We start from the raw sequence: 14297 nt of genomic DNA, 5'->3' as shown, positions 1-14297 counted from the left end.
TATATATAACAAAATAATCATTATCATGTTGCAGTAGATATATTTTTTTTAAATAAATATGTTTTCCGTTTTTATATTCTTGTGTAATGTGTTAAATCTTTTTTATTCTATTATACTTATGATATATTCAACAGACATGAAGGATTTTGAACACATAAAGTAAACATTGATAATAATCCAGTTTTTTAATGCTAAATTAAAAGGATGAAGGTAATCTACTTTTTAAATTATCTTCAATGCAAGTTCATTGAATTATTTAAATTATAAAAAATATCATAAATCCCCACTACCCCATATTAAAAAGCAACATTTTAGAATTGATTTGACCAAAGAATTTCTTTTTGTTGAATATTTCACACAAAATTTATTAAATAGTGCTCTTAATCTTTTGTTTAAATTATCTATGTGAGTTGTTTATTACAAATGACAGTCAACCATAACCATAACCCCTAGATATTTTACAATAACATTATGCTTTATTTTGGTAAATGAAAAATTACAATGCTGCAATTCACTGCAAGATATTTTATGATTACAAATTTTATCTTGAACTGGCCGACCATTCTAGAGAACTTAAAAATTGAGTTGTATCTGTAATAAGATTAAGTTTTGATAGCACTTGTTACTCTGAAGTACACTTAATTCCAAGAGTTACCACAAATACAACAAATTCGATTTCTTAAGAAAAATTTGGATTGCCCAATTTTTGGGGGACAACCTGATATTTGGTAAATATTTCAAAGTATTGCTAACCCTCTGGCAGGACACTAAATGTCCTGATTTTGGAATATTATTCAGTATACAGGGTCGGAAAGTCCCCATGGTTCATCGGCCGTTACGTGAGAGCGATAAAGTAAGTCATAGAAATCCACGGATTTCTATGACTTACTTTATCGCTCTCATGTAACGGCCGATGAACCATGGGGACTTTCCGAACCTGTATGTAATAATTTTCAAAGAAACAACAAAATATTATATGTATATACAGAAAAAATATCGTATATTGAAGGTTTATTGAAAAATTAAAAGGAATTGGTAATAGATTTAACATTGGAACAGTAATACATTAAGGACAATTTTATCAAAAACCGCAAGATACTGTATCTAGTGTATGTTTTGTGGCTGTTGTAAATATTATGGTGGCAAAACTTTGAAATCTTTAAATGTTACAGATGGATCATAGAAAGAAAGAATTTGAAAAATCGAAAATTACAAGGTAAAAATGGTCATGTTGTTCAAATTGTTGTTATTTACGTGTTGCATTTCCTAGAGAAATTTAGTTTCTTTAATAAAAGAATAAATTTGTTAGTTGAATAAACATATAGTGCGAAGCCAGAATTGCCATAGTGCTTTGGGGCTCTTTGAAGAACAACAAAGGTACAATCGAAAGAGAAAGTGAAAGTTGATAAAACCTTTGATGTATTACCTGCTATCCTTACCTGCATTCAATCAGAATTATTTACATAAAAATGTATTTATTTATTTATTATTTTATTGTTTATTCTCCGTTTTGCACTTTTGAAATTTTGTATGAAACCTTCGATGTCCCCAGTACTTTTTACAAAAATGTTTTCTTTAAGAGGGAAAATAAAAGGGCCACTGTGACAGTTTGTCAGCACACATTCAACTTTCACGAATCAAATGATATTTGCACAATAAGAATAACTAGTTAAATATGTAACTATTCTAGATATTTATAGGACTCTTCATTACCGGAACCAAAATAAACGGAATATCGAAACAACATTGTATTTAGGTTATTAATTATTATTCATTCTTTCAGGAACCAGATAAATACTTAGCACAACTTGGCGTTGTCACAAATCTTATTGACCAGATTTATTATCCAATTGAAAAAATGTCATTTATAGCAGAACATAAGCTGGTATCAGGAATTGATAATAACAAATGGGATACTGCTAGTTCTGTGTGCTGGGTACTATCAATTTATTTAACTCTTATGAAGTAAGTAAATTTAAATGAAAATTTCATACATTTTTCAGTTTTGCTATTGGTTCAGGGTTGAGATGATGTAAATCATTTGATTAAAGTCACAAAATTAAAATTGCAGCTTTTGTAAAATAATAATTTATATCGGAAATTAAACAATTTAAAACAAAAAAAATATAAATACCTTACTTATAGGACAGAAACTTTGAAAATAATAAACATTTCTCATTTTATAAAAATAATGGATAATGGGATAACTTCAATTGTCTGAAAGAAGTATTAATGCCATTTTTTTTAAATACCTGGTTTAATTTTTGTTGTTACCTTGTTATATTATAAACTTAAAAAATAGTAAATATACTCTTATAATGAAGAAGACTTTATACTATATTTATTTCTCATTTAATTTTACAGAGTAACAAAGTATTTAAAAAAATTAAAAATACAAATTTTTAATTTCTGTAATGTTTAAAACAAACGTCAATTTATATTTAATTTTGTTTTCTAATTTTCGAGTACAGTAGTCGATGTGAAGGAAATTTGTTTTTCACGTGAAGTTTGTTCCGGTATACCCAAATTAATTAAAAATATTTTTATAGGATATTGAAATAAAATATATGAAATTATTTAATAAATCATTTTACCAGATGTGATTATTTTCCAGAAATTAATAAAACAAAAAAGAAACATACATAATTAAGCACTTAAATAACAGAAAAAAAATAATTTTTTTAATTGTTGATTTTTGTTTTTGTTGTGAAGTTTAATTAAACCAAAATATGTTAAAATACTTGACTGTGTGTAACCGATACCTGCAGTATAAAATTATAAAGTCCTTGTTCCTGAGAAGCTATGAATTTTAGTCATATGCAACAAATATGTATTTTTTTTTTAGAGTAAATATGATGTCTCAATAACACCTTTATTTTGGTAAAGAGATATATTTAGTTATTTGCTTTGGTTTAGTTTGAGGAAGCTTTGGTTTTTAAATCTAATGACTGTGTATAATACATGTCAGTGATGGCTTGCAAAAATTAAAATGATCATATTTTTATAATGAAGTGTGAGACCCATATTGTAATGAAAAAATTTCAAACGAAATTGTTAAAAAAAAAATTTAATTTGGGGTGGCTGACCCTGAGATCTCGAATATTTTTTTCATAATCAGCTGATAGATACGAACACAAATTTTTTTCTTCACAATTTTTTTTTAAGGTCAGCCACCCCTATTTTTTCTTCACAATTTTTTTTACGGTCAGCCACCCCTATTTTGCAAATTTGATTAGAAAATTTTTCACCACTAAAAGCTCTCTAAGTGGGCATAGAAATCATTCTCTAAAACATGCTTGCTGGTTCCATGCTTTATTATCAAAATATGAGCAATTTAATTTTAGCGAGCCATCACTGATACATGTTGATATCTTCAGGGGTAACGCCACTTTAGAGGTTCAAAAAAGGTGATATTCGGGAAAATGATTTGGATTTAAAATGGCGGCTGTAGGTGATGGCAAGCAATGAAACCTCTTTTTTTCAGATGACTATGGCCGGAACAGTTTCTTATTAACAGATGGTCTTGGAACAAAAAAATAAAAATTTTCCATTATATACTAAAATCTAGGGAACTTCATAAGGAAATAAAAACATATTAGTAATTGTCGATTTAGTGAACACTCAAAGAAAGGTACCAAAAAGACGAAAAATTTTGCTTTAAATCAATCAATTGAAAACCCCCTACAATTTTCCCCGAGTTATGTTATTTTGAAGCTTTACAAAATTTCAAGTTGATTTGTTGAAAGCTTTTTGAGTTATGTTTTGGGCCAGTTAAAAAAAGTGGTTTTTCAAAAAACACTTTTAAAGTTTTTGTTGCCATTCAGCATAAGAAATTTATTATATACCTTCAATTAACAATACTTGCACCATATAATTGGCCTTCTATATTGATATTTTCTTTATTCTCTTTTCGACTTGACCTGAAACTTAATGTAGCCTCTATAACAGGGGTGTCCAACTTGCAAGGCCTCAAGGGCCAAAACTAAAACCTTTGATGTGGTTGCGGGCCATATAATAATTTTGTTAAAGTAATAACAAAATAAGTGAGGTATACAAATGATTAAAACAAAAAAGGAGTATTATTTCTTTTAATGCTCAACAACTACACTTTTTAGATAAAATTTATCTAAAAAAATGGAAAATTTATATACAATTTTTTTCAATAACTAAGACAAACATTGCAATAATAATGAAAAGTTGTAAAAACAGTGTCAGAGAGACCATAAAATATAAATCTTTTTTCACAATGGCAGCATTTAAAGAAAATATATGCTTTTCGTAAAACATTACGTGGGCCACAACTAATAGCACCGCGGGCCGGATGCGGCCCGCGGGCCGCCAGTTGGACAACCCTGCTCTATAATATGCAATTATCGCGCACGTTCTCACGAGGTAATCACTCCTAAAGCTTTTACTATAATAAAGCATTGCTTGAACTATTTCTCCAAAAATCGATTTCTTCAGAATTCTAGAATGGCTTTACCCCATAAAGCGTAACAGATTTTTAAATGTATTTTATTTTTCAGTGAATATGTAAAATATATATATTTAAAGAAACTTTATTTATTTAAATGACTTTTTTTAATAAAAAAAAAGAAAATCTGGAACTATTGATTGTATATTAAAATAAAGTAAAATAGGATTTTTTAAGTGGTTTTCTTGCAGGACGATGAGGTACATTTCAGTATTGCAGAAACATAAGAAATGTGTTCAAGCAGATAAAAGGTAAAAATAAATATTTTCTGTGTAATAAATTTATGGATTTGTTTATTTTAGTGTACCAATAGAACAGATCGTTCTTATGCAAAAATATGAAGTTCTAACTTCAGTAAGGTTACTGATGGATTTAGTTCATGCTGTAAATACACTTCCTCCAGGGTTTTTATGGTCTTCCAAGTTACAAACATGGCATGTTGGGCTGATAGCATCTTTATCGTCAATATTGGGGATATATCAAATTTATTATAAACGGTCAATAAAATAGTACATATTTTTATTCTACTTTTTTATTCATTAAAGTTTTTTAAGTTTTTAGGTATAAAATCTTTTGTAAATGTTAAAAACGGGATTATAATTTCTACTTTATTAATTCCTTCAATTTTTATAGTTTAGATAATTGTGTTATAAAATAGTCTACCTAGTAAATGACAAGTCTTGGAGGATGGATAAAAAATCCATAAAATTGATGCATTTTTTTGAGTAATTTTTTTTTATACAAAACACATCTAAACTTTTTTAGTAATTTTTTTAAGTACCTAATAAATTTACAAATTCTGTTGAACTTGTAAGAAATATTATTCAGTAAATGTTACTCACTAGTAGTTAAATTAATACTTCTAATTTTGCTATTGTTTATTACTTTATTAATAACTAGCAAAGACGACTCATGAAAATTAAGTTGGTGATATTTTGATAATGAAGTGTGTCATACAATTTTTAGCAAATCATTTATAGTTCCATATGGACAACTTTCTCAACGAAAAAATTTAGAACAAAATTTACAAAATAAATATTTAAATAGGGGTGTCTGATCCAGAGACCCAAAAAAGCTTTCACATAATATTTGCAAAATATTGTTTTTCATAATCAATGATACAATCGGTCGTTTGCTTCTAGTCCACAGTACAGGCCCCCCCCCTGGAAAGTTGATTACCACATACTTTATAACTCGTGAGGACCTTCTTTTGACGAGTCTACCACACTTTTCATCTGCGACTTTTCTCAGTTCCTCCACTTTTTCCACTCGGAAAAGTCCAAAAACGTGGCAATTTCCCGGGGTCTTGAAAAGTCAAGACCACATCTTTTTTTTAGCTTAAGTTACTGGAAACATGCCAAAATGACAGGGTATTGAAAATCGATTACCACATAGGTAATTTTTAGTAAAATTAATTGTAAATAATTAATTCAGTTAAAAAGTATTGTCTTGACAAATTTCAAGCCGCATTTTTTCAGTCCGACAGCTGGACATCGGAAGTTGCATGGGGCATGATAAATCGATTACCACATATCTAATTTTCATTTTTTCCATTTAGATTTACTGTACAAAATAGTGATATAAGTGTCCGATGATTTAATGTCCGCAAATTATTAAAAAATAAATAAATCAATAATCGTGATGAAATTAATTTTTTCACTCCAAAAATTTCATATTTATAAACGGTTATTAATTATTATTATGTAAATTATTATTTGTTTTAAATAAATAATTATATTGCTTATTTTATGCTTAAAAATTTAAAAGTTATAAACAAATGAAGTTATTTTTGAGACGATTAATAAGTACAAAATTCAACATATTCAAACTATTTTCTCCTATAATACTTTAAAAGTTCCCGACTCATGTTACTTTCATGAGTCGTAGCAACTTTAACCTGAAAATAAATACCTATTTAGGTTTGCTATGCATTTTTTTCCTCGGACACGGTCTCATTTTAATAGCTTATAAAGTTCTTTGGAAAATTATTGAAATTTTTACAGGATTGTTTACCTTTTCAATAATCAGCCATTAAATAAATATTTACAATGAATATTTTTTAAATATCGGAGCAAATTTAATGATTTTCTACGAAACGTTAAGTGAAAGAAAGTGTTTTGTGTAAAACATAACTCAGAAAAATGAAAAATGGGTGTATACAGGAGATAAAAATTTAGTACTTCATAAAATATTTCATATCAAGTTTCGAAATTAATCAAGACACAAAAAAGTTGTATTTTTAGTTGCTTAATTAAAAAGTATATAAAAATTACAAAAAAGTCAGTGGCGTACATTTTTTTTGTCAAAAATATTCGTAAAGATCACTCGGGATTTTTTTCATCTTTTTTGTTGGACTGACGATTTGTGGATATATTTTTGTAGGACATTACAATTTTTACTTATAACAAACACTTTTCTATCGTGTGTTATTTTTGTCCGACATGTAATCAATTTATCATACACCGTGAAAATTCCGATTTCCAGCTGTTGGACTGAAAAAACGCGGCTTGAAATTTGTTGAACAATACTTTTTGACTGAATTAATTATTTACAATTAATTTTACTAAACATTACCTATGTGGTAATTTATTTTCAATACCCTGTCATTTTGGCATGTTTGCCAAATTAATGAATAGCAAATCCAAAAATCACACTCGCTAAACTCACAAAAGGTTTAATGACAGAAATTAGACATTAGCACGATAACTGCCTATTTAAATTTTTAGTTATTACAGTCGTGAATTGCAATGCAAATAGGAATTTTATTTTTTTAATAAACAATTTTAAGTACAAATGTGATAAAGGTAAATGTTTAAAAACAAATATCTGATAAGTATTATTGATTACTCAATTTTTGCCAAACAAAAAAGTTGTAGCAAAAAATATCTTGGGGGACGTTTATATCAATCCATTCCAAGGGGAACAAATTTCTGCACCTGTTTTAGTTGAATATTTCTGTAAAATTTTCATACTTTTTTAGAAAGGTTGAGGGGCTGTATGTCCTAAGGGACGAAACATTTTGCTAAGGTCACTGTTTATGCAAAAAATTGTTATTTTGGTCTGTAGATTCACCAATAACATTTATGGTACTCCTTTTGAACGCTGTATTGTAACCCGAGGGATTATTTCTTTATTCATCATTACGGACAGTACCGTAACGACAACAATTCTTGAGAGTATGAGCTCCCTATAATTTACACTTTAATTGTGAAACGTAAATACTTAGACATGTTATTTGTTCCATAGGCCAATCAATAGAGCAAAAAAAAGTCATATCTTGACAAAAATACTAACAGCATACCACCTGTGCCATCATTTAAAAGACAGTCCGTAGATATACTCTGATGTGTTTTCGAATATTTTAGTGCAAAAAACGTGTTTTTTTAGTTTTTTGCTTATAAAACCAAAACTACTAGAGCAATCTCAATTCCATAAATGGAAAAGTAGGAAATTAAATTTCAAAGAAAATGAGTGGTCAGGTGATTCAATCAGTTGATTAGAACCGGAGAAAATCCGGAAAAACAGAAAAATTCGGATTTTTTCCAAAATTTCATAACTTTGTAATTTATGAAGATTAAGAGCTGAAATTTGGCACAGGTAGATAATTATATCAACTTTAGGTGTGCGAAAGGCAGGCGCTATCAGACCATTAGTTTTTGCACAATTGCAATTTTAAATTTTTTACAACAGCCGAGCTTCCCCTCCTTGCCCCACTACTCGCGTGCTTGGCCGTTTACACCGATGTTCAAGTGCATGTTTCATCCATTTCTCTGCATTTTAACGAAAACTTGAAATACAGTGAAATCTCCTTTGGGCGGACACCAACGGGACCGATTGAAAGTGTCCCTTCAAGAGAGGTGTCCGTGTAAAAGAAATACGAAAGAAAAAATAGTTTTTTTTAATGAAAACCGCAATTAAAACGTATATGTACGTAAACGTTTTTAAAATGAATAAAAAAACTTTCTCTTTTTCTTTAAATGGCTTCCAGAAATCGTATTTCTGATTTGGAAAGAAGCTCCAAAGACTGTATCTTCGTGATCTTCGGCACTTTCAGTTTTGCGAAAATCACCCTTATTTAGGGGTTGAAAAGACAAAAAAAAGTGAACAAATTAAGAATCATCAACAGTTTTAAAACCCCAAATATATCTATGTTGTTATCAAAATAATATTATGAACGTGAAAATATCTAATTTCGTATTTGATACGGTCTTGTACGGATTGAAAATCAACCCTTAATATAAAGGGGTGAAAACATCCTCTAAACACCTAAAAATGCAAAAAATATATTGTTACAATTTTTTTCTTTTTCTTTTATACGTGATAATTGAACCGTTAATAACCCACAATCACTAGATCCAAAGGAAAATACCCCTAATATACGGCCCACCCATTTTGAGTTCAGAAGTTTTATTTTATTTGACAATTTAGACCTATAAGGGCAAAAAGGACATCTCCTTTATGCCTTAAGAATTTGTTATCTTGTTGGTTCGACAGAAATGACAAGCACTATATCATTTCATGGTAAATCTTGAAAATCGATTGGATAAAAAATGATGTCATATAAGTATAGCTTGTAATATTTTTACGAGAGTACCCATCTATTGCAACTAATTCAAAATATCGAACTATCCTGTGTGTGTTGGTGTATCATCATTTTATTTTAACCAAGTATGAATGAAAAGAGTTACTTTATTTATTTTGTTTATTAATAAATATTAAATCTTTTAACATGTTAACGAAAACAGGACTTCTATGACTAGTAAAAAAATTCACAAACACCATAAAAATAAATTAACAAGGATTTAAAAATGTCTTAAACTATCACTGTCCCATCCACATAAAATTTTTCTGATAAAAACGCTCAAAGCACATTTAAAAACTGTCGGTGATGTAGTATTTACAAAATATTGTTAAGATTTTAATTTATATTTCAAAATTGTGTAATTGAAAACATTTTTATATACAGTCCGGCTAGTAAGTTTTAAGACCAATTTTATTGTGGAAAAGTGCGTGGTATCTATGTGCAGTCAACAAAATTAAGCCTTTCAAGGGACTTAACTAAATTTTATCAGTATACTTGTATCTACCATGAACTTGTAACGTTTTCCGAGAAGAGAGTTTTCGATAGTTGTTATGGAAACAGAATCAAGTTCTTTTTTAAATCTGTAAAATAGTTACGGAAACGTAGCAACTGTTATAAACGGGGTATGGTGAGGAGTGTATATCACGTCCGATTGTGTTCCTGTGGTTCGTAAGGTTTTATGATGGCTGAGATAGCATGCATGATGATGCGATATAGGCCATCCCTGCACAAGCCAAACAAATGAAAACATCGAAGCTGTGTGCTCTACGCTGAAGTTTAATTGTCGATCAACCATCAGAATGTTGGCAGGCCATTTTTGATTGATCAACGATCAGACTTCAGCGCAGAGTGTATGGCTTCGATGTTTACGTTTCTTTGGGTTGTGTGGGGCCACCCTGTCACCTCATCATCGTACATGCTGTCTTGGCCATCACGAAACCTCACCAACCACAGGAACACATTCGGACATGATACTCCTCACGGTTCGCTGTTTGTAACAGTTGATACATTTCTGTGGCTGTTTCACCGTCTTTAAAACAGAACTTGTTTGATGTGAGCTGTTCAATGTGAATTTTCGTAACTATCAAAAGCTTGCTTCATGCAAAACATTATAACTTCGTGGTAGATACACGTATACTGATGAAATTCTGTTCGGTCGCTCAGAAGGTTAACCACTACGTAGTTCCGTTGTTCGCACATAGATAGCATCATGCACGTCGCCACAACAAAATCAGTCTTAAAACTTAATAGCAGGACTGTGTATGAATTTCGTTAGTATTTGAATTGAATACTAAATCACCAACATCGCATATTTTAAGTTACAGATCATTTGCATCATAAAAAGATAGCTTGTTAATTTGGATAAAAATTTTTAAAACTGTTTTAAAATTGTAACTTTAAATATGGCTAGTTATAACCTACGTATATCACAATTATGTTAAATTTCACATAAAAAATATTAGTAATCGAACTATTAAAATCCTGTTAAAAATGTTATAAAAAAATAAAAATAAAACAAATTTCTCATAAAACAATCAGGTAACTTAAGAGTGAATTCTTAAAAGTTATCAACATTAGTAACACTAAATTGGAATTGTTAAAACTACAATCACAACAAGCAGTCTGTTAATGAACATAAACAGCACAACAAAAAATAAAAATAAATAAAACTAAAAGAATTGTGTTAAAAAACATGCAGCATGCATTAACTCGAGGAACCTCCACCCTGAGCTGTAATGAAAGAAGGTTTCAGATTATGCAAGATATTTTTTAATATAAACTCTTTAAAAATAACAAGATATTAATTATCATAATTTATGTATACATTAGATAGGGCGTACAAAGCACAATAATTCTTAACCAATCTTTAACAAAGCAGTAACCAAAATCGTATTAACCAAGAACATTGCCAAAATCTATCTCCGAAGCAGTCCTATTTATGATCGATACAGTAACGACTGTAAAGCAAATATCCTAAAATTTATAAAAAATATATATACTACCCAACAGCCCACAAACTTTTAAAGTTAAATAAACAATTAGGTTTTAAAAAACTTTAAATATCAACACTTAAAACTACAATTATGTTAAACACTAACAAATAATCCAAATTTATTATAAAATATCTGTTACATCTAAAACTATACTTTTAAGAAATTGAAACTATAAAATTTTCGTTTAGGGATATGCGAGTCCCAAATTAGTTTTCAGTGTCCAAATATTACAATCATTGATAAAAAATTATTGCATCACTTCCCTGTAACTGCTCGATTCATAAGGATGCTTTTATTAAAAAAATGGATTTATAGAGAGTATCAGCAACACAATAAAGACACCTCATTAGATTTAAGTACATTTTGATGAAAAACTTTTCCAGGTTAAATACAAAATACAACTATAAAACAATTATAAAATAGATCTACGACCTTGAATGATTAAAATCAAAGAGGTTTAACGTATGAAACACGTAACATTACATGGAATAAATTTTCGACGACAAATTTTTACATTTAACCTGCAATAGGGTAAGAATTTATATGAACCCATAAATGTTTTTTTAAGACACACCCATACTTTTAATAAATTTAGAATGGAAAAGCTTTCAAGAAGTCACAATTCAGTTCAACTTTAAGAACGGCGACTCAAATACTCCAGTTTATTTGTATAAACCACAAGTTATATTCGAACTTAAGTACTAAAATTACCTAACAATAAACCAACCACTTTGAGAAGTAGTAGCAGTATAACAATTTCAACAACGTTATACGCTTTGAACAAGCGTAGTTACCTAAAACAAAGTGTGTACATGTGGTTTCGCTAAATATTTATTCCACATCTAACGCATCAAGTTGAAAGCAAATGTATACTTGCTTAGTTAACAGCTGCCGGCGCAGTTCCTAGGCCTAGTACTTGACTATTCTTGGAATTTCTCATCATGGGCTTGTGGTGACGAATCTCGCTGTTGTGCTGCCACTGCCAGCAAATGCGACAGAAATATCGGAAACACATCATGTCACGGCAGAAATATGGCCCTTGTTGGACGCCACAAATTGAGCAGAGAGAATCTTCTAGATAAGGATCCACTTGTACCTAAATTTATTTAAAAATGTATTTCCTGAAAACTTTCTTACTTATAATGTTACCTTCTTGGTGAATTTTGAGGTTTTAATTTCAATGAATGCAGCAGCTACTGCTTTCATGTAGGAACGAGGATTATTGAAAGTAACACGTCCTGAGCCAATAGGATATTTGTACTTGTCAGTATCAATACCTGTTAAAAATATAAAGGGTGTTACAAAAAAAAGTCAAAGCCGTTAGCCACAGATTCTTTGAACGTAAATGATACCTATGACTTTGTAACGTTTCTTATTTAGGTGCTTCCTTTTTAAAATATAACATCAAAATTACAATTTAAAACAGAACTGTTAACTCCCATTATTTTTTTTTGTAATTCCTTTGAAATTTTGCAAACTTTTTTCTGTTATCCTATGCTGACGCAGACATATTTCTCTGTAATTTTAATAAAATTCTGAATGGAGGAAAGTGGATCCCATCAATACCTCTCCTGCTTTTAATGTGTACATACAGGGTGGGCCATTTTAATTGCTCCACGGTAATATCTCCAACAGTTTTATGTTCTAGCGAAAAATGACCTCTATAAAAGTTTGATGGGGAACTCTGTTATTGACCTTAAATTTGATCTTGAGGTCACCAATCAAGGTCGGTCAAGGTCAACTTCAAATTTTCAAATTGGATCCTTTATTATTGACCCCAGAATTGAAGAGCGGAAAATTGAACGTTCAGATGGTGTCTTTTGTAATGGGTCACAATGACCTCATAAGGTCGTTCTAAGGTCAACATTACCTTTGTTACTGTTGAAATTAATTTAATTTTTAAAATGATATTTAAACAGCCTTTGAGTGATTATTAAACATTTGACCTTGAAATGCCTTGTCCAGAGATCACTTAAATAACATTATACCACCTCAAACGTACAATTTTAATTTGGTATTTAAATGAGAGAAGCTCAGACTGACTCCAGCCATTTCCAGTAGTACAAGTCTTCCCGCATGTTCTCAATGCTGCTTTAAACACTCCACATCTCAATACCTTTGAAATAAGTTAGCAAATATTTTTATGGTATTAGTTAATAAAAATCTCTCCAGGTATAAATAAAATGCTGCAACTGCACTTTGTTGGTACTCCCCATAAATTAAATGTATGTCTAGATATTTTCTGGTAAAATTATTTACTTTTATGAATTCTATCTACATCCTACTAAAAAATATGCATCAATTGTGAAAATACCCTGTATTTGTTACACTTAACGATTGTAAAAACGAATTGCAGAAGGCGAAAATCACAAATTATTTATTGACTTCTCTCATTAACAGAGCCCAAATATGTGCATTTGTGGATATGGTAGACATACTGATTATTTAATTCACAATATTTGAACTCTATTTTAAATTAACCCAGTTTCTAAAATACATTAAGTAAATTGAGAATGTTTAATAAAAAAAATTGAAAAGATGATATTTATTTCGAAATACATAAATACATTTTGTTTCAAGAATACTATGCCCTAAGCAAATAGTCATCCATCCATCACATCAAAAAAACGTTGAATTTAAAAAATTGATGGGGTTATAGTCTTTCCAATATCAATTGAAGAACCAAGAGGTTGACAGTATGTACCAGGTTCGGTTGCTGACGCAGCAACTCGGCATTTGAAAAACTTGTTCCCATATTTATTGAGCCATACCGCCCATATCCATATACAGGTATGGTCGAAACGTGGAGGTGGTAGAAATGTATAGCCCAGTTGAAGAATGCGAGCGCGGCCAAACGAAATCCAAACACAGCTGCATTGGGCCACTGGGCAATAAATGTCACTGTTGACAAGTAGTTGACAAATTGCCCAGCAGTGCAGTGCAGTGCAGCAATGCAGAATTTGGTGTGATTCAAGTGATTTTAATTTATTATAGGCACCTTCTAACGAGCGTTCAAATAAAAACATGGTCAAGTTGGTTCTGAAAATTTGGACGTAGGGCGTAGCGTATAGCAAATGAACTTAAACGTCATCTGTCAAAGCGCTGTATCGCCGCTTTGTTATTGAAACTGGCAGCTGCTATACAGCTCGTTGAGAAATGAGGTTAAGTTGGTCGCTATAAGCTACGCCCTACGTCCAATGTGTCAGAGCCAACTTCGACCACGTTTTTATTTGAACGCTCGTTATAA

At 30.3% G+C, this 14297-nt stretch overlaps 2 protein-coding genes across 2 annotated transcripts in view; one reads left to right on the top strand and one right to left on the bottom strand.

Moving 5' to 3' along the window:
- The window catches only part of LOC108910347 (peroxisomal membrane protein 11C), a 5684-nt gene extending 688 nt beyond the window's left edge, over window positions 1-4996 (top strand). Inside the window, exons 3-5 of the mRNA XM_018714921.2 lie at window positions 1784-1965; window positions 4666-4725; window positions 4777-4996. Of these exons, the coding sequence (XP_018570437.1) occupies window positions 1784-1965; window positions 4666-4725; window positions 4777-4984 (450 nt within the window). The 3' untranslated portion in view covers window positions 4985-4996. The remainder of the gene's footprint in view (window positions 1-1783; window positions 1966-4665; window positions 4726-4776) is intronic.
- A 6931-nt stretch (window positions 4997-11927) lies between these two features.
- The window catches only part of LOC108910343 (cytoplasmic polyadenylation element-binding protein 1), a 17007-nt gene continuing 14637 nt past the window's right edge, over window positions 11928-14297 (bottom strand). The window contains exons 8-9 of the mRNA XM_018714916.1: window positions 12200-12327; window positions 11928-12146 (exon numbers count right to left, since the gene is read on the bottom strand). Of these exons, the coding sequence (XP_018570432.1) occupies window positions 11928-12146; window positions 12200-12327 (347 nt within the window). The remainder of the gene's footprint in view (window positions 12147-12199; window positions 12328-14297) is intronic.

This window comes from Anoplophora glabripennis, unplaced genomic scaffold, assembly GCF_000390285.2.
Source record: "Anoplophora glabripennis isolate ALB-LARVAE unplaced genomic scaffold, Agla_2.0 scaffold495, whole genome shotgun sequence".
Classification (NCBI taxonomy): Eukaryota; Metazoa; Arthropoda; class Insecta; order Coleoptera; family Cerambycidae; genus Anoplophora; species Anoplophora glabripennis.
This window is presented reverse-complemented; position numbering and strand designations above follow the sequence as displayed.